The 21090-nt window shown below is 24.1% G+C and overlaps 1 protein-coding gene and 1 long non-coding RNA gene across 3 annotated transcripts in view; one reads left to right on the forward strand and one right to left on the reverse strand.

Annotated features, from left to right (window-relative positions):
* Positions 1–3054: 3054 nt before the first annotated feature.
* LOC129610353 (uncharacterized) lies at positions 3055–3970 on the reverse strand. 2 transcript variants are annotated; one of them, XR_008697086.1, is made up of 2 exons: positions 3886–3970; positions 3055–3190 (listed from the first exon to the last, which is right to left on the reverse strand). It is a non-coding gene; the product is annotated as an uncharacterized LOC129610353 (long non-coding RNA). The 2 variants fall into 2 exon arrangements; XR_008697087.1 differs by having other exon boundaries at positions 3895–3955.
* Positions 3971–12237: 8267 nt separating this feature from the next.
* The window catches only part of LOC129610350 (sodium- and chloride-dependent glycine transporter 1-like), a 56887-nt gene continuing 48034 nt past the window's right edge, over positions 12238–21090 (forward strand). The window contains exon 1 of the mRNA XM_055522906.1: positions 12238–12441. Within this exon, the coding sequence (XP_055378881.1) occupies positions 12430–12441 (12 nt within the window). The 5' untranslated portion in view covers positions 12238–12429. The remainder of the gene's footprint in view (positions 12442–21090) is intronic.

The following is a 21090-nucleotide window of genomic DNA, read 5'->3' on the forward strand; positions in this document are numbered from 1 at the left end:
TGTAATTATAGTATAAACTTTTACATTGCATTTCAATGAAATTAAATTATAGCAACAAATTTTTTTTTTAACGTGGATAATGTTAAAACAATTTCATTAGAAAATTAGCCACAATATTAAAATGTAAATCAAAGAAGAATCAGGCGTAATTGTACTAAACTCGTTAAAGATGAAAGAATTTTAATATGAGAAAATTGACTTTAATTTTCGATTCGTACTTATGCAGCTTTTACATTAAATCACTATTAGATTATTAAATGTACAACATAATTATGAGTTCTTTCTTAAAAATTTCCCAACACTACAACACTGTGAGTGTAATGTTTTTGTCACAGTTTTGCCCTCCATCCATTTCAGAAAACAAATTTACTTAAGTTTTCTAAAAGTTATTGAAAAAAGTGAAAATAATTTTAAAAATATGCATAGTTACAATCAATTTACAATAATAAAAAAATCATTCTTCATTTTAACACACAATTTGCTACTTGGGTAGTCGCAAAAGAAATTTTTTATATACAAACATAACATGAAACTGAATAAAAATTAAGAAATTTAGAACAGGTAAACCATATTTAATTATAATGTATATTCAATTTTGAATATAAGCCAGAACAAGAGGAAAAAAAGAAGTAGAAATAAAATAGAAAATCCAATATGCTTATGTGTTAGTGCATATCCAAAGTTATCGTATATGAAATATTCATAAAAATTTGGAAAAATGATGACAAATTTTGGCACACATTTTAAAATTTTTCATATTTTTTGTTTGTTTTTTTATACCCTGCACTTCGTGAAGGGTATATTAACTTTGGTATGGAGTTTGTAACTACTTGAAGGAGTCATCTGCGGTATGGACATATATATATATTCTTGCTCAGCGTAAAATTCTGCGTCGATTTAGACATGTCCGTCTGTCCGTCCGTCCGTCCGTCCGTCCGTCCGTCCGTCCGTCCGTCCGTCCGTCCGTCCGTCCGTCCGATCGCACGATAACTCAAAAACGAATAATGCTATCGACACCAAACTTTCACAAGTTTTTTCTTTTGTGCCAAGGACGAACCCTATTGTTATTGGACTAATTCGGACAACGGGTTCGGGTAGCTGCCATACAACTCAAAGAGTTTATTTTAAATATTTCGAAAACTAATAAAGCTATAAATATAAAATTTTGTACACATGTGTCCAATTACATTTTACACATGCTCTAAAAATTATAATGGGATAGCTGCACCGGTTCGGGTGGCTGCCATACAACTCCAACAGCAAATTTTTTATATTCGGCAAAATAATAAAGTCAGATTCATGAAACTTGGCAGTCATGTGTCCAATTATAGGTCAAATATATTTCTGAAGTTTTAGAAGAATTGCTTGACAGGTTCGGGTACCTGCCATACAACTCCAGAAGCTAATTTTAAATATTTGGAAAAATAATAAAGTCAGATTCATGAAACTTGGCAGTTGTGTGTCCGATTGTAGATCAGACATATTTGTGAAGTTTTAGTGGAATTGCTTGACAGGTTCGGGTACTTGCCATGCAAGTCTAAAAGCTTATTTTAAATATTTGGAAAAATAATAAAGTCAGATTCATGAAACTTGGCAGTTGTATGTCGAGTTATAGGTCAGATATATTTCTGAAGTTTTGGTGGGATTGCTTGGCAGGTTCGAGTAGCTCCCATACAAGTCCAAAAGCTTATTCTTAATATTTCGAAAAATAATAAAGTCAGATTCATGAAACTTGGCAGTTGTGTGTCCGATTATAGATCAGATATATTTGTGAAGTTTTAGTGGAATTGCTTAACAGGTTCGGGTACTTGCCATACAACTTCAACAGCAAATTTTTTATATTCGGCAAAATAATAAAGTCAGATTCATGAAACTTGGCAGTCATGTGTCCAATTATAGGCCAAATATATTTCTGAAGTTTTAGAAGAATTGCTTGACAGGTTCGGGTACCTGCCATATAACTCCAGAAGTTAATTTTTAATATTTGAAAAAATAATAAAGCCAGATTCATGAAACTTGGCAGTTGTGTGTCCAATTGTAGATCAGATATATGAAGTTTTGATGGAATTGCTTGACAGGTTCAGGTACCTGCCATACAACTGTAAAAGCTAATTTTAAATATTTGGAAAAATTATAAAGTCAGATTCATGAAACTTGACAGTCGGATGTCCAATAATAGGTCAGACATATCCGTGAAGTTTCTATAGAATGTCTTCACGTGTTCGAGTAATTGCTACACAATAACGAAAGGTGCAGGGTATAATTCAATCGGTTTATACCGACTGAAACGTTTTTACTTGTTTTTATTATGTTTTTGATATTTATTTTTTTTTTTTATAAAATTTTTCCTTGAAAAAAATATTTTTTTTTTCATGTTTTATTAGAAGAAATTTTTTTTTTATAATTTTTATATTCGAGAAGAAAATTATTTATTTATTAAAATTATTTTATTTATTTTTTTTTTTTAATTTTTCTTGTTTTTAATATTTTCTTGGTTCATATTTTAATTGAATTTGAAAATTTTGTTGTTATTGTTGTTTTTTTTTGTTTTAAAAAATTTTTCTTTTTGACATTTATCTTTTTTATCACACAATCTTCACGTAGGTGAAAATGACATTCGGTATAAAAAAAATAAAAATTAATTTTATTTAGAAAAAAATAATGAAAAATAATAAAAATCTAGAATTTTTTCTCTTCATAATCCAAGTAAATTATTAACGAACTTTTTTAATATACGCGTAGATATAAGACAATGTTAATGTATACCTATAAGTTTAAATATAAAATTATTAATAATTTTTTTTTTGTTTCAAGTTTAATATTTAATCCATATTTATGAAAATAGGAGAATTTTTATATTACATTTTTGTTATGTATTCAAATTTTCACCTATATAATATTAGTCATGGCAAATTTTTTATAATTTTTTTTTTAAAAATAATTTTAAGACCAATAATTTGAAAAGAAAAATTACAGCTATTGCATTTTTGGTTTTTTTTGAAATTTTTTTATTAATTTTGTTTTTTGTTGTAATAAATTAAACAAAACACTTACCGAAAATACTCAAAAGTAAAACACTTTCACTAGCAGATAGAAAAACTGCACGCGTTCAAAGCACTTTACTTCAACTAACTAATAATAATAAAAAAAAACAGATTTTGAAAAATGGGAAATTCACTGAGAAAAAAATCTACAAAAGAAAATATAAAAAAAAAAAGGAAAAAAAAAATTTCTTTTAAAAGAAAACAACAGAAATCACAGAAAGAAAACGCAATACACTTAAAAAAAAATATTTTTATTTTTGTTTTATTTTTGTTTTAGTTTTTATTTCAAATATCGAAAATATAATTTTTCATTTGATATTTTTAAATAATTCATTTGAGTCACAAAATTAAAATCTTCTAATATTTTTTTTTCTTTTCGTGTTTATTTATTTTTTTTATCTTTATTTTATTACAATATTTTTGAGTTTTGCAAAATAATATTTTCTCTTATTTATAATGAAACTGTAATAGTAAAAATCCCGATTTTTTCACAAAAAACAGAAAAAAGATCAGTTATATTGAGGGGAAATTTTTTAAAATTTAATTAAAAAAAAGGGAAATTTTAACTGCAGAAGGGAAAATAAAATTTGAATAAAAAATTAAAAAAAAAAAAAATCGTTTGTTATTTTTTGATGCAAAGAGTGCAGTACGCGTACATATGTACTAAAAAAGTACCGTTAGTTACAAATATACGGTAAATATTTAAATTTAAGAGCAAAAAATTATTTTCAGTAAAAAAAAAAAAATGAATTTTATTTCCCTTTTTTATTTATTTATTATAATTTCAGTTTTTTTTATAATGCATTTATTAAAATTTAATTAATAAAAAAAAAATTCGCACAGCGTATACCACAAACGTGTATTTTTTTTATTGCTTTAACCGCTAACAATTACCAATGAATAAAGCTACTTAGTTGCGATCTAAATAACAACAGGATTGTGTAGAATGAAAAAAAAAATTCTTTTTTCGCTTTAATAAAAAAAAAAGTAATTTTTAAACAAAATGAATTGGCATTTTTCTACTTTATTTTTATTCTTTTCTCCATGGTTTTTAAAGAAAATTTAAAGGAAAAAAAAAACAAACACAAAAATTAAAAAATAAAAACAAATCTAATGTACATAAATAAATTTTCAATAAATTACCTTGTATAATGCGAAAAAAATCAACAAATAATTTTTTATATGATATTGAAACCACCAAAGAAAACTATTGTAAAAAATAATTCTAATTTTAAATTCACCTGTTCATGTCTATGTGTATTTAGGAAGTTCAATTTCTGGAAACGATTTCCAATTAATGCTGATTTAGGTGATCCAAGTATCGCTGCTTTGTCAGCGTTAGGCAAAAAATGAACATGCATAAAATTTTTGATTGAAATCTAACTGATAAGCCTATTTCTTAAAATTGATCCGCTTTAAAATTTTCATTTTATATAGGAAGATTATAGTTGCTATATGGCACGTACCTCCATTAAATGAAAAGACCATTCTATCGCATCATTTTTTTTGTATTTTCAAACAAAGTATTATTCATCATGACAGGGTAACATAATTTCTACTGAGCATGATTTAATGTATGATATCCGATAACTAGCATTGAAACAATAGTAAAAGGTGTTTTTTCGGGATGTTGTGTTGAGTGTTTGTAGATTCTGAACAATCCGTTAAAGGAAAAGTGAGCCACTTCAAAACATAATTTTACGGAAATCCTAGACTATATACATAAGGTGCGTCAACCGACTTCAGATTTTAAAAGCAATGCTGGTTGATTTGATGAAAAAAAATGCAAACAAACAATCAAGACAGTTGGCTAATATTAGCAATTTCAAACTTATTGTGATTTTCCACTGAAATGTCAGCCACTGAAAAGCCAGACGCTCTAAGCAACTGTAAACATTGGCTTGTGTATTGTGAAAAAATTAATTTTAAATAGAAGGGTATTATATGGGGGTATCCATGCGAGAAAATGAATTTTAATTGAATTTCGGAAGATTAAAAGAGTTTAATATAGCTACTCTAAATAATATTATCCAGTTAGTGGTCAAGGTAAAAACTTCCGTTGTTTTCACAATCATAGGAACATAATTGATAAAAATAATTTTTATTTTATGAACATAATATGGGTAAATTAAATTACTCATATTAGTATTTTCCATTGGGAAGGCAAAATGTTTGAAAAATCGAACCTTTAATCTAATTTTTGATTATTAGCACTTTGCCAAAAAAATTTTTTTTCTAAAAAAAAGTGCTTACGAGTATTAGTATCTTTCTGTCATTTTTAGTTATTTTAAGGAAACCATAAACTTTTTTAAAATTTTGTTAACGCAGGAAAGTAGCCTGGAGCTTTCTCTACCGCTTCTATGCCGAATAACTTAATATTAAAAAACCAAAATGGCTGCTAAAATTTTCTTAAGTCCATTCTTTTCGAATTTTTAATATTGTTTTTCTTCTAAACAGCATGGTTTAGGAGTTTGAAATCTAAAAAGCTTTTAGATATTGATAAATAGTTTATTTCGTTAGAAGAAATTCTTTTCCATCTTCAACGTTTCTCAAGTTATCGCCTCTTGAAATTTTTAATTTTTGGCACCTTATATTTCCGAAACTGCAAGCTTTTCCAAATTTCTATAAATGCAGAAAGGTAACGGTAAATGCCATGTCATCAAAAAATGTAATTATTTCTCTTAACTCATATAATTAACCCTTGAATTCGAGCATTATGTAAACGCCTTTTTCATTTTTTTTTTTGTTTTATTTTAAAGATTGGTAACATTGATAATCCTAAAAGTATGCAATTTTGAAATATATTCATATATGAGTGAAAATCATGTAGTATATAGCTGTATTGTTTTTAAAAGCAGTATTTTCACTTGTTGAAGAGAATAGTGCTACAATATAAAACCATTGGTTTGACCCAGCTTTATCTGAAATGAATATTTTCGATAACAATATTTTCACAAAGTAGAGAAATTTCAAACAATGCTTCCAAAATTCGAATCACATTATCTAGTCTAGAATAATTTCGGAATAGAGAACAAATAATATTAAATAAATTTTTGTTTAATACTCCGGTCCTATGTTCAATTTATATTATATTGAATCACATAACATACTCAGTATTTTTCTGTAAGTATTTTTATTTCATACAAATTTAAATACTATAATGATAACATATACCTATATATGTTATCATTAAATGTATACTTTTAGATTAACATAATACGTATTTATTTGTTTATTATACAGTTAATTTATTGATCAACACCTTAGAATATAATAATCAGTGAGCGCAAGCGCTTAGGTAGGCGTGAGAAATGAGTAAAAAAATTAAAAATTTTACAAAAATACCCAAAAAAAAAGAATAAAACAATAACCAAAACAAAATCTCTCCTCTCCATTTTACACTCTCAATTCATGAAAAATATTTACACAAAAATTAGAATTTAGAACTCAAGTTTTTGGCATAACATCAAAACTCAGCGTTTAAAATTGAAGAGATTAATATTTACACATTAGAAAGTAGATACCCATGAATAATATGTATAATAAAAACAAAATAACATTGCATATAAATACATGAGTAATAAAAGAACAACGGCGATATCAAATGAGTCGTTTTTTTCTATTTTTGAGTAGAATTTTGAGTACATGTATTTTATCTCTGTGTTAGTTAATAAAATGAGTGTGAAAATATACAATTTTCGGTATAAACGGTATATTATTAATTTCGTTAAAAAATTTTATAATTTAAAATTATAAATGCAACGAATTCATTTATTCAATATGATATGCGTTATGTACATACATATACGGTTCTCATTATAGTATTTTTCGTGTATTACTAATAATTATTTTCTACTGCTGATTAAATGATTTTTCATTTTAAAATTATTCACTATATTCGAAATTACTAATAAAACATAAGATTGATTAAACATCTATTTTGAATAAATCCGTGACAAAATATCTTTAGTCGTCTGTGGAGACACAGATTTTGTTATATAGTTAATTATAAAATACATTTCGTATAGCAAAATATTTGAAAAATAATATGCGGTCTACGCTGAGAATATTTTTGAAGCAGTGATTTATAAAAAATTTTGTATGTGGCGATTTGGTCGGAATAATTTGTTTACATTTATAACCCAACTGTTGTCGTCCCAACTGCTTCCATTATCACTAACCAGTATTTTTGTTATAACACAAACATTGTGAACTAGTGTAATATACAAAATTTTGAGGCTATACAAGAAATATTTTCAGTATCTTTCAAAATAATTTTTTATTGAGTTTTTATATAGAAGATATCTTAAGTTTTTTATTAATTTCTAACATTTTTTAATAAGCCCTTAAATACTTTAATAACAGGAATTAAAAGAAAATTTATATAAATATTATTATATAATATGTATGTTAATATAATTATAAAAAATGTATGTACGAATATAGTTTTATAATATCATTATAACTAATTAACCTTATCATTTTAAAATTTGAAATTCAAAACTGATTATTTTGAGTAGTAGTTTTATAATATATAAGATTGATAAGTAGAATAATTAATTTATATTTTGCAGTTAATGAATATAATAATATCGGTCATAATAAAAACGGTAGTTACTAATTGATATTATTTTATAATATAGGTAAATAATAATTTTAGGTTATTGAACTTCAATAAAAAATTGCAAGAAACATTGTTTTAAAGCAAAAGTATAACAATGAAGCGATAAGTTTAGAGAAAGTGGGAAGATAGCCTTCATAAATATAACAATGTAATAATCTATTTATTGTGAATAACTAATTCAATTACTGTAGAAATATTACTTAGTTGCTACATATTTGTTAAGGAAAAGAATGTAAGCAATTATCACATGTGGGTTAAAAAATCTATCTATAATATTTTAAGTATTTCATAAGAACGAAAGATTTCCCTTGTTATCTTCATTGATGTCATAATAATATTATAATGATAAAAAAAAAATTCCTAGAATTGATTGCTTTTTCCTGAATTTTTATATTAGAAACAAAATTGCTTTTGAGTTAATTCTATAGTATAAATTTTAATTTAATTAATCTATTGATTTTCGAACAGAAAAGAAAATATGTAGTCGATGAATAAAGGAGAGTTTTAAAAATTAGGAAAACACATTTTTAAGAATAAAAATTAAGATATGATAAAATGATTGAACTTTGTATTCTTTTAAATATAAGACAATGTAACTGCGTATTATTAGGACCTTTGTCGACTAAATTTCAACATGAAAATCTAATTATAAAATCAAAACCAATAATATTCCAGCTGAATAAAATTTTTGAGGGACTAATCAACTCTGCATTGGAACCTTCTTACCATAATTTCATGCAGTTATATGTGAAGCGACTTTACTAAAACTTATAGGATACATCTGAGCCCTAATTGGACACATGACCGCCAAAATTCATGCTAGCTTTATCAGTTCCGTTGTAGAAATTTCTGTTATTTCGCAGAAAATTCGGTAAAACATATGACCATATTAGGCACATAAATATGTTGTTATCTTTATTAGTTTTAAAAATATTTAAAATATGTTTTTTAAATTATACTTTAGCTAACCGACCCCGTCATTCGTATCGGTGCAATTACTGTAGCAACCATCCTTGACAGAAAAAAAACAATTTCTCGTAGTTTGGCGGTGTTTACCTTTTTCGGTTTTTAATTTATCAAGGACGGCTGAATAGAAAAACGAACATGTTTATGTATATATCAAGGTGTTGTTACTACAGATAACTACTTCAAGTTATAGGTTATTTGGTGGATAATTACTTACTATATAAACTACATAAATATTTTGTGTTAGTTTCACATCAAATTCTCCTTGACTCAATATAGAACCTTGAATAATATAATTTAAAATTCTAAAATATTAATCAATTGCAAGATAAAATTTATTAGCTTTAAGTGTCTGCCATAATTTATGTATAACCATAAATTATAATGTATTTATAGATTACTAGCTTAATACTGTAATACCTTCTAGCAACAGATTTACTTTACGATAAAAATTTTATATATGCATTCTTGTACGTTATATCTGCATTAAATTTCAATCACTGACAAATTTCTCACTTGAATTTTGTGAATTTGGTTAATTTATTGCATTACATATAAAAGCTTGCACGAGGCAGCAATTATAAACACTTCAAATTCAACTGATTACTCAGCTATCTTAATACTTTTCAATATCTAATTTAAATATTTGTTTTTGATTTATTGAAGGAAAAACCTATGTATATGTACATACTTATAGTCAATTGTTATATTTGTTATTCATGCAATATAATATTGTCGATTATAAATAATTAAAAACTTATCTTTAATAAATTAAAATCAAATTATCAAATTTGATTTTAATAATGTCAATGTAATTTTCAATTTATGATTAGAATTTCATAAAGCAGCTAAATTGTATATGACATTTTTGTGTAGAACACATCATTTTCAATTCACTTACCAACACTGTATTTCACTGATTATAAAAAATTTTATGGCAATAGAAAATAAGTTTAAAATTAAATCCCTTTCTTTCCCTCTAAAATTAATTAATTTATTATGAATTTTTAGATCGTTAATACTCTGTTTTAAGAAGCTTGAAATTTTCAGGCGAAAAATTGATTATTGTTGTTGTTCACTTGTGTAGTATATTTTTTAATAAAATTTTCATTTTGAATAATAGTTTTCAATGTGTTATTTTAATAAATTTGTTAATAACAATAATTTGACCTACATAGCTAGACAGTTTTGAAAATAATTGTTTTTCAGTTCACTAAAAATTACTTTTTGCTTCGTATAGTTGGTCACGTAGGCTTTCTTGCGTTAATTCTTTAATTTTTAACACTTCTTCTTATTAGTTTCATTCTTTCCGTCCGTTCGTTTGGGTGCCTCTTTATAAAACTTTACCCTTTAAGATAAAAAACTGGAATAATAATAATTACAACACAAAATGTTTGCAATGATTGCATACACATAGGATATAAGTAGATTTTTATCAGAAACATTATAGCCTAGCTATCCGCAAAAGAAAATTTTTAATACTTATTATTCAAAATTTTTATTATATTATATATTAAAACATTTTAGTGTATGAATGAAAATAATTTAAAGAGTGTAATAAATAATTGTTCCTATGACAGCAAATTGTTACTTTTACAGGAAAAGTGTTACTCTACAAAGCATATCAGTTGGACCCAACTTTATTTCCTTTTTCTTTAAGTACTTAATTATTACATTAAAACAAATAGCTTACAATAATTAATTAAATTTAAAATTTTAAATTTATTTAACTAAAATATGTAACATAATAGGTATATTGTAATAATAATAATAATAATAATAATAATAATAATAATATTATAGTATAACACTCAAGGTGGTTTTTCAATAAATACTAAAACACTGTAATCATAATTATAGTTTGTTTGGTAATCACATATCGCAATTTCCATTCTCTGCTTGTTTCATATTCTAAATTCCTAGTGCACAATTTATTTGAAATATAGAATATAAAAAAGTATCTGTCTGGAACGCAATTTATTTGAACTTATTCGAAAACAATATCGATTTGCGGTTTATATCCAAAATGTATTAAAGTTTACTGATTATGTAATCTTGTAAATTTATTATTTTTAAAACTAAAATGTTAAAATAAATTTTTTATGAAAATATTATCTTTTTAATTGATTTCGTATGAAATAGTTTTAGAATTATATCTATTACTGTTTTCACAAAAACACATTATAAAGGCATGTATATACTTAATATAATAATATATAACAATAGGTGTTATAATATAAATTATCTTAAAACTATTTGAAAACCACTTCAACTCTTATATTATGAAAGTGAACAAAATATCTTAGTTTTTATTTCTCTTATGGTGAAGAGCTTTAAATTTTAGTTAGCTATCAAATTTGTTGAGAAATAATGACGATAATACGATAATATTATAATCACACTAATAATATTTAATGTGATAAGCCATATTAAAAATATAACACACATATTATTTAAAATGAACATTTTTAACAAAAATTTTTATATCTAATGTGACTTTATTAATTTTTAGCTCAGTTAATAAAATTCACCTGAGCTGGACGGAGTGAAAGAATTATTTACGGCTTTTCTCTCTATAATATTTTGTAATTATTATCGTTTGTTCTCATTATAGTGAATATCGAGTTGAGTTCGTCATACAATTTTGTAAAATAAAATTATTATAAATTTTTGTTTTGCTTTTTTGTTAATATTTTTAAAATCCGGATTAATTAAATTTTATAATTTTTGTTGTTTTCTTTTTAATTCTTTTACTAACTTGGATTTTTCCTTATAATTTTGTTGAAAATATTATTGAAGTTTTATGTAGGCACCTTTTTGTTTCAAAGAACAATCAGTTGCCTTTTAGGTTTTGATTAATCAGTTCAGTGTTTACTCGTGTTATAAAGGTTACGTGTAATTAATAATAATAATTATTAATTAATTAATTAATTACGAATTGGAATTACAAAGTTTTACTTGAAAAGAAATAATATTTTGGTCATTAAGAAAAATTAAATATTTACGGATTGCCGGCAATATATTTTACGATATAGTCGTTTCTGGAACATATTATTATTAAAATAACCGATATTATCAAAATTATATTTTTGATAATAAATAGTAATAGTGCCAAAAAAAATTTTATATGATAAATTATAGAAATATTTTGTCAATTTATTGGAATAAATATAAAGGAATTTACTCAATGTTGAATCATATGCAAGAATTATTAATTGACAAAAAATATATTCGCCATTTACTAAGATCATTCTTAACTAGCTCAGAATTTTTTTAATAAATAATTAATTATACATGTACATATATCGAAATATAACAAATAATATTGTATGTAATAATTTTATAAATACAAAATTATAATACGTTTTGGAGTTGCAAATTTGCGAATATACATCAAGTATACACAAGCGCTCATTAAGTACATATTTGCGATATTAATTTGCAAAAGTGTATTATAACAAAAAAAAAAAATACACGAAGTGATCGTGTAAAAATTTGGCGTATGGTAGAGTACAATAAAAAAAAACAGTCGTTTTTTTTTTCTTTGTTGTTATCTCGTTGAGATAAAGCCTGCGAAAGAGTAAAAATAATAACTTGTTTGGCTTATTCCATATTCCAAAATAATACGAGAAGTGTTTTTCGTCAAAATTTGAATTTATTTGAGATTATTAAACAAAAAAATAAAAATAAAACAAAATCAAAAGAATTTGATTATTCTTTGATTATAAATATTAAACGAAGGAATAACAACATACACAGTATTAGTTTGGATTGCAACTTTTGGTGGCTGTTATCATGAGCGGAAAGGTATGTTATTAATATATTTTTTTTTTTGTTTTAAATTATTTGGTAATAATTAAATTTAAAATTTGATTTTGTCATGGGATTATTTCAACAATGTCTACTATTATTTCCTTTTAATTATTATAATTTTATTAATAATAGAAAAAAGCAAAAAATTCGGGTTTTCGGAAAAATTTGGCTGTTCCGAAACTTTGCTGTTCAAGATTTACTTTTATATTATGTTTGAATTTTTTTATTTTCATTACAGTTTTGAGATCAATTTTATAAATTTTAATTGTAATCTTTATAGCCACAACAGTCTTATAGAAGTCTAATTAATACTTTGTCGAACTTTATTTAATTATTTCTAATATGCTATTTTGACTATACGTTCCGCATTATAATTTAGTTATGCACTTATGTAAATTATTGAAAAAGTTCAATGAAAACTTGGTCAATATTTTTGCTTTTCATATTTTATTGAGAACAATATTATCTCAAAAATCTATTAGTTAACACTTTTATTTTTCAGTTAAAATAGATTGAACTATTAAAAAATTTCATATAACAGTATAACAGTATTTTTCCCTCTGTTATTTCAAAATTTTGAATTGCCCTAAGTAAATATTATGTAGTTTGTAATTTCAATGAGTATTCTTGTTATTGTATTGTGAACATAATATTCATTGTCACTATTCACCGACCGTATTGTGCGAGTAGTTTTAAATTAATTTCTAAACTTTTAAATTAAAAAAAAAAAATTAATAATTAATTTTAATATATTCGAAAACAATTAATAATTTTAATACAATTTTTTTTACTTTTATTATAAATTTATTCAAAAACAAACAAAATTTGTCCGAAATCTTGCCGAGTTATAAATTTTTTTAATGTGCCGGTAAATCATAATTTATTATAATTTTATAACAAAAACAAAAACAAAGCTGTACTAATTAATCAATGTTGAAGTTAATTCTATTTTAAAAACTATTCTATTTTAAAAACATATGATAATAAATGGCATGTCTATCACGTATTTTATGATAGTAAATGTATCATAATAGTATTTAACTATTATGATAGTAAATGGCATGTCTACCACGTATATTTTTATTTACACATGTTTGATTATAACATCAAGATGCTTAACTATTCTTTATGAGTGAACATTTTCAAAATAAAAAGTAAACGAAAAATTAGTATTATTTAACAGTTTTCGGCATACCTACATAGTAGTATATAGTATGTATATGTATAGATAAATATTTACTAAGATAGTATCGCTTGTAAATATTTAAAAAAGTTAATTAATTCAGATGAATTTAATAAAAGTTTGAAATTTAAAAAAAAATTGTTATTATCGATTCATTGTGATGAAAGTGTTTGATTTGCTAATAACATGTGAAAATTAGTATAATAAAATGAAATGGAAATAGTCTAACAACATTTCATACTAAAGGTACGATTCATATCTAAAATTATGTCATAAATGTAGGTATTTTAAAAATTAGAGGAAAATTACTGGAGTGAATTCAGTTTTCATTCGAATTTCAAAAACAAAATAGCTGTAGTAAAATATTTTCATTTAAAATGAGATGTTTAACACGTTTTATGTGATTATGATTTTCCTAAAAGTTATTTATTATTCATAAATATTCATATACGTTGTAATTACTTAAAGTACTTTAATAGAAAACGTAATTAAAATGGCAAAATAAACTATTACAAATAAACGTTATAATTGAAAAACCGCACAAGTTTTAGATCAAGTTCTAAGTAATTATTGTTTATTCAATGAACTTCATTGAATATTATTGACGCATAATTGCAATACAATAATAAGATTTGCTTGGATGAACAATATTAATATTCAAAATTTTTAATTAAATTTTTTGTGATGATTGTATGATTATCTTGCAACAATACAATCATACATTTTTTGTGTCTGATTGTATTGTTGCAAGAAGTAAAAAAATAGAAATATCACGTGTGTATCTATAATTAAATTGAGAAATATTATACATTACATAAAATAGCTCAAATTTTTTATGCCGTTTCTTATCATTTTAAATAATTTTGATTTGATCCATTAAAAAATTTTGTATTCTAAACTGGTATTTCAATATTTTGAAACTACAATATCATGTATAATATTAACTGAGGGACTATTTTATTATTGTTTTAACTATTATAGTTTTCTATTTGCTATACACAATAATAAACAAGTTCAATTTTGAAACAAAGAAAAAATATTACTTAAAGTGTGATTAGATAAAATTAATACTTAATATTACAAACCTAAAATTATGATTAAAATTTACTAAAATTAAATTTTAAAAATAAAATTCGTCTGGAAAAAAGGTTTGATTATCTTTTCATCTTTCTAATTTAAAATAATGTCTATTTGTGTGTATAACTTTTATTAGAGTAGAAAAGTGTTGGAATAAAACAGGACACATATATGTACATACTCAGTTAGTCTGGTCATTTATGATATTTTAAAGCTTGAAATACACCAACTTTGAAAAAAAAATTTTCCATAAATTTTATTACTAAAAATATTTGAGCACAAGTATTTAATTTGAATGACATATTTTCACAGCTGATCGGTGCCGAAATCATAAACTGACATTTACAGTACCTCAGCCCAGATTTTGTTTCTTAAGACAAACCAATTTAGTTACTTAGAATTAAAATGATTTTCCATTTTCCAACTTTAAAAATCTAAAATTTTGAAGAATATCTTTTGTCATTTTATTTTCTTTGAAAATAAACGCACGTTTTCCTAAAATTGCATGTATAAATTTTGATGATTTGCTCTTAAAGTACATTTTGATTTATTTTTATTTTAGAAATCTTTTCACCTTTTCAGTTATTTGCAGTATATAATGTCACTTAATGTAAAGTGTTTTAAATCATTGTGCCAATTGAATCAAGAAACAAAAAGAAAATTCAAACTAAAATGGTTAATATAATAAACTTTTATATTTAAAGAAAACAAAAAACGAGGTATCCTTGTATATTTGAATTGAATTTACTTTTCAAAAATGTCACATATTGAATCAAAAATTTAAAGATAAATAAAAATTGATTTACAAAATAGTTAACACGGTTAACCTTAGGATACTTGTAAATTTATTGATAAAGTATTTTCCGAGAAAGTAATATTTGTAATTTATATAGCAATATTATTAAAGTAGCAAGTTATTGTTCTAGCGCCTGTCTTGCTTTTAGATTTTCTGGTGTTTATATCTTATTCAAAAGATTAGGCTTACGATAAAAGTAATTTTCAATATGCAAATGCAGAATGATAAAATAGTTTAAAGACTGTTTAATACTAGTATTGAGAAATTCAGTTTGAAAACCACTATTGTGGTTTAAATAAGTTTTAAAATCACTATAGAGAAATTCAGCAAGAACATAATATTACTAAATTTTGATTTTTAAAAATGAACAATTTTTTGGCCATTTCGCATTACAAAATGCTAAGAAATTCTAAATACACTTATAATCAACCTTCATTTTGATTTAAAAAAAAATTTTTGATATTCTATTGTAATAAAAAAGAATTTGTGTACTTGCATAAAAATGACAATTTGAGTAAAGGCAACAAAAATTCAAAACCAATTTTTCATCTTTATTTACTTACTTACAATACGTGGGATGCTTAGATTTTAAACCTTTCACGTGGAAATTTAAACATAAAAAAAAACTATATGAGTTTGTACATATGTATGTATAACTGTGCTACAGTACATAAAATACAAGGATAGATAAATGATACAAAAATATCAAATTGAATCAACATTATCATATATAAGAGAGTGACAGACTAGGAATGAGCGAACAAAAAAGAATTTATATGACATTTGTGTAGATTCCTTTTGTGTAAATATTATATAAATCATATAAAAATTGTCATTTTCTTGTTTTTAGTCTTAGCTTTTTATTTTTTATAATTTTGTACGGATTCGTTTAAGATTTTGTAAATTAAATCCATGACTTTTTGAATTATTAAAGGAAGAAAGAAGGTTTTGTATATTAAGAGTGTGGGTTATTTGTGTAGTGTGTACATTTAAGGGTAGAATGTATAAGATTTTTTTTATTATTAACTTAAATTAGACTATAGAAGAATTTGTGACTTTGATGTTTATCAAAATTTTGAATTACTTAACAAATGTTCAAAGTTTATCATGCACAATTACGGTATTGTTTCTTCCTTAATTTCAGTTACATTTAATTTAATAAAAATCTAAATCTGAGACTCTAAAATTAAGAAACTATGAATACTAGTTGGACAAAGCAGTTTTCTGAATCCTTGTGTAATGTAGTGCCTGTATTGGAGTATGGTATTGGAGTAGTACTGAAATGATTTAGAGGAGATTTCTTCAATATTCCTTATCACAATTTAGACAATTGTAAGAATGGCCAGTTATGATTACTTTGACCTTTGCATTAGGAATGTTGCTCGTAATTTTAATGTTTGACTAAAATTTACATAAAAGTAACTTGTTTCGCTACTCATTTTCGTTTTTAAATAATAATAATGTTTTGATAACGTTATGTAGGTATCTAATACAAATACACTCTGACAACTACTAACCCTTCATCATTTGTCGCCCACTTTAATTAATGTTATCGGTATTAATTAATGAGATAGATTATTGAGATCTGATAGTCGAATTTTGTGTATCTAAATGCTTTCCACATAATTTCAACTTTAAATGATAATAATTTATGCTTGATCAAAGCAATTCACCTCATTTATACTAGTACTATAATATAACATCTATTAATAAGCCAACTATTTAAATATCAAAAATTATTGTAGATAGCGTTATTGTTGATTGATATTGAGGCATGCATTTTTAAATAAAACCTTGGGGTTAAAATGCCTGCTATAGACTAACAAGGCAAATTTTTCCCATAATAGTTAATATTTTTCATTGTCCTTATCCTGTCTAGTATAATTTTTTTCTTTAAATATAGCTACCTTTAAATACGTATAAATATTTAATAATTTATTATATTACCATTTTTTTTTTGTTTTTGCTTTGTAAAAAAGGATAATAATAGAGAGATATCCTTAGAACAAGTATGTAATTTTATTTTTTTTTTCATGTACCTAATTCTCTTCATTTTTATTATTATAAGTGATATTGTCGCTATTTTCTTTTTATATTTCTGGCCTGATTTAAGAATAAAGTTGTGCATGCATACAGCATCTTAAAATAGATTTTATAAGGGAAATTCAAGAAGATAGCGAAGAAAAATAATAGTATATGAAGAGAAGAGTTAAAAATTCATGTCACGTTCTTAAGTGATTTTCTATCAAATTGACACTGCTTTCTTTTATAGTATGTTGTGTTCCTTTTCTATGGTATATTCTAGTGTAACTATATAATCATGAATGTCTTGAATAAAGTAAATGAACATGTATTTTTGTCTATAAGTTTTTTTTTTTTTTTTAAATAAAATCGAATAACTTCTTCTATGTCTTCATAAATGGAAAATAAGTTTTGAATTTTAAATTCTATTTATTTTAAATAATTTTTGGTTACTCGTTGCTTACTTGCTTGCTTTACTGGTACTGTACATCCACCATTCAACATAGTGTATAGTATAATATGTAGAAATTTTATGTATGTATAACAAAAAATACCTGAGTTAAATTCTATTTATGAACTCAGGATTTGAATATTAAGCACAGGATGTTTTTAAAATAAATTTAATTTTAATTGTGATAAATTGTGTTGGGTTTCATAAAAAACTTTGTGGTGAGTTGTAACAAAGGAATTAGGATTCAGACCATGTTAATAGCAGTGTCAATTTGGTAGCAAATCACTTAACATATTTTTATGGTGTGCTATGGTCTAAGATAAGGAAGGAATTTTTCGAACTTTTATATGATTAAAATTGTCTTCATTTAAAAAAGAATTTGAAACTCTTATATTTCTAATACCGTTGAAACTTTAAAAGTTAGATGAAGCACAAGATTGGATTATTTTTCTAGCATTTAAAATTCAAAAAATTATTTACTGTTAATTGATTTCTTAAATATATGTACATAGATACATGTAATTGTTTTTCTAAATTTTGACATTATTATTCGCTAATATCGTGTTTGTATGAAAACTTCCAATATTGATGATATGTTAATTAATATAAAATTCTTTCACGAGCTTGGAAAGCGTAAGTTTCATTAAAATTATAGGTACCTTACTTAAAATTCTGTTTTGATTGGACAGTAATATTTGGTTTTTAATAGTCATTTAAAGGAAACTCTTAAATTTTCACCAATTTGAAATAATTTTCCAATAACACAGAAAATTAATTCATTTTATTAACCAAAACCTGAAATACATCCTGTATTAAGTTTATTTATGTGGCATATTATAAAAGAAAGGAAACGAGACTTTTACATTAGAGTTTAAAATGCGCTCTTTTGTTGTTTCAAATTTTATCTAATAAAGGAAAAGATGGGGAATTTTTTTTTATTCAAGATTTGAATTCGATAACGATTGCGACATTATTATTTTGTGAGAGAGACACCATTTTCTCTTATGACTTCTTTGTAAATATTTCGTTTCTTTTTGGTTTTTAATAGTAATGCAAAACATGTAATGATTTGAAATCTTAGTTAAATTTTAAATGGAGTTTTGTTTTCTCTAACAAAAAAAAAATAATAAAATTTTTGTAATGGGAAAATATTCAAGTGCATGTAATATAGATTGAGTATATGTAAAATTTGATAATAGGTCCTTATATAATACATACATTGTAACAATACAAACTGAATATTTATTTAGATTTAATAAGTTTTTAAGTTAAATGTTTAAATGAGCACTTAATTTTAAAAGTTTCGTGTAAATTCGTTTTCAAATTCTCATTTAAAATTTAATAGTTTTTTATTATTTTGGTAAGGTTTTAAATTCAGTTAATATATTATAGCGTTTTGAATACGAAAATGCAAAATTGTTTGTAAGTAGCCAACCTTAGTATTAATATTAAGTAATGAGTTTTTAATTAAGTTGATTAACAACTCATTATCCAAGAACAATGAAGACATTTGAAAAATAAATAAAATTCTAAAAATCAATAAAATAAATACGTCATAGTGAAAATTTAAATTGTAATAACAAATATCGTAGAACACACAGGTATCATAATATAAAACTTAAATATAGTTACCGCAGTGATTAACTGAAGTTCATTATGAACAGCGTTAGTAAACCTGAATAAAATTATAATTTTAATATTACGAGTTTATCATTTACATTATATTTTCCTGTACTTTAACCTCAAAGTTGTTACTTCAACTTCAACTATATGGAGTGGTTTAAAAGCGTCACTTATGATGTAAATTGAATTTAAGAACGTGCATAAGCGTTCACACATCTTTTTGCCTTCACATACATTTGAATTTTATTCAAAATTCCACTTTCATGCTATGACGCTTTGGAAAACCCATCTAAACCATATTTGAAAATTTTTTTCTTGATTAGTTTTCAAATGATTTCTGGCACATTAAGATGTTGAAATTTTGGAAATTCCGTTAATGATTTCATGACGCGTGTTTATTTGTTCACATTAAAATTTATAAACATCTTTATTTTTAGACGATAAAGATAAATTAAGCTTTAAATTGTAATGTAAGTAAAGAGATATACAACATAGATTATTAATATTTTTATTTCGTAAGATCTTTCGGTACACATCACATTTAAATAATCTAATCATAATTTACAAAGTTGTAAAGCTTATTCTTGTTATAAAAAAGCTTGCCTTAAATATGTTATTCAGCATTCGTTATGATATTTTAAATTAAAAAATTATTTCATATGTAAACAGAAAATTAATTCGTTCGACAAAAAATGTATTTGTTACTTTATTCTACCTATCTGTCGGTTCTTTTCAAAATTTCAACATCATTTAAAGCAGAATGCCGAATTCTTATAGAATTTTAAGATTTCCGAAGTAATCCCAAATGTTATTAGTTTATGGATGTCAAGAAAATATTATATTTTTTATTAAAACAATTAATCTTCCCACACGCAAGTTATTATGTTCCAAAATATGTGAAATGTTAATTTTCATTGTCGATCAAGTTTCATACAGTCTTATCATTCTTTTGGCTGAAATAACTAAATTAACTACAAATACATATATTTTTAAAAAAATAATCGCGTCAAGTTTTCTCCTAAATTTATGCAAAATTATTTTGCACTAAGAGAATAGAAGAATTTCTTAGGAACATAAATAGATTGTTTTCATTATTAATACCTAACGTTATACAATTATGTAAATAAGTATATAGTGCTTTAGATTTAAAATTTTAGGAAAAATATGTGCCATTTAATCAAGCCATGGATCTGATAGATGACATTTTTAATATTATAAATAACTATGATTTATTAGTCAAAATATTTTCATATCAGACTGTAATAAAACACCCAAAAATTAGGTTAAAAAGTATTAATAATTTTCTTATTAAAATTAAAATTTTATTTTGATATATAAAACACTTTATAAGGATAATTATTGTATATTAAAAGTTTACAACATTTTAGTGAATAATTTATGATTTCGACATGTGGCGGTAAAGTACTGAATGTGTGGCTGTATACATAATATTTAGGTATACATAGATATTTTTTTATAATACTTTGTACA

This window comes from Condylostylus longicornis, unplaced genomic scaffold (assembly GCF_029603195.1).
Source record: "Condylostylus longicornis isolate FDR11 unplaced genomic scaffold, ASM2960319v2 ptg000044l, whole genome shotgun sequence".
Lineage (NCBI taxonomy): Eukaryota > Metazoa > Arthropoda > Insecta > Diptera > Dolichopodidae > Condylostylus > Condylostylus longicornis.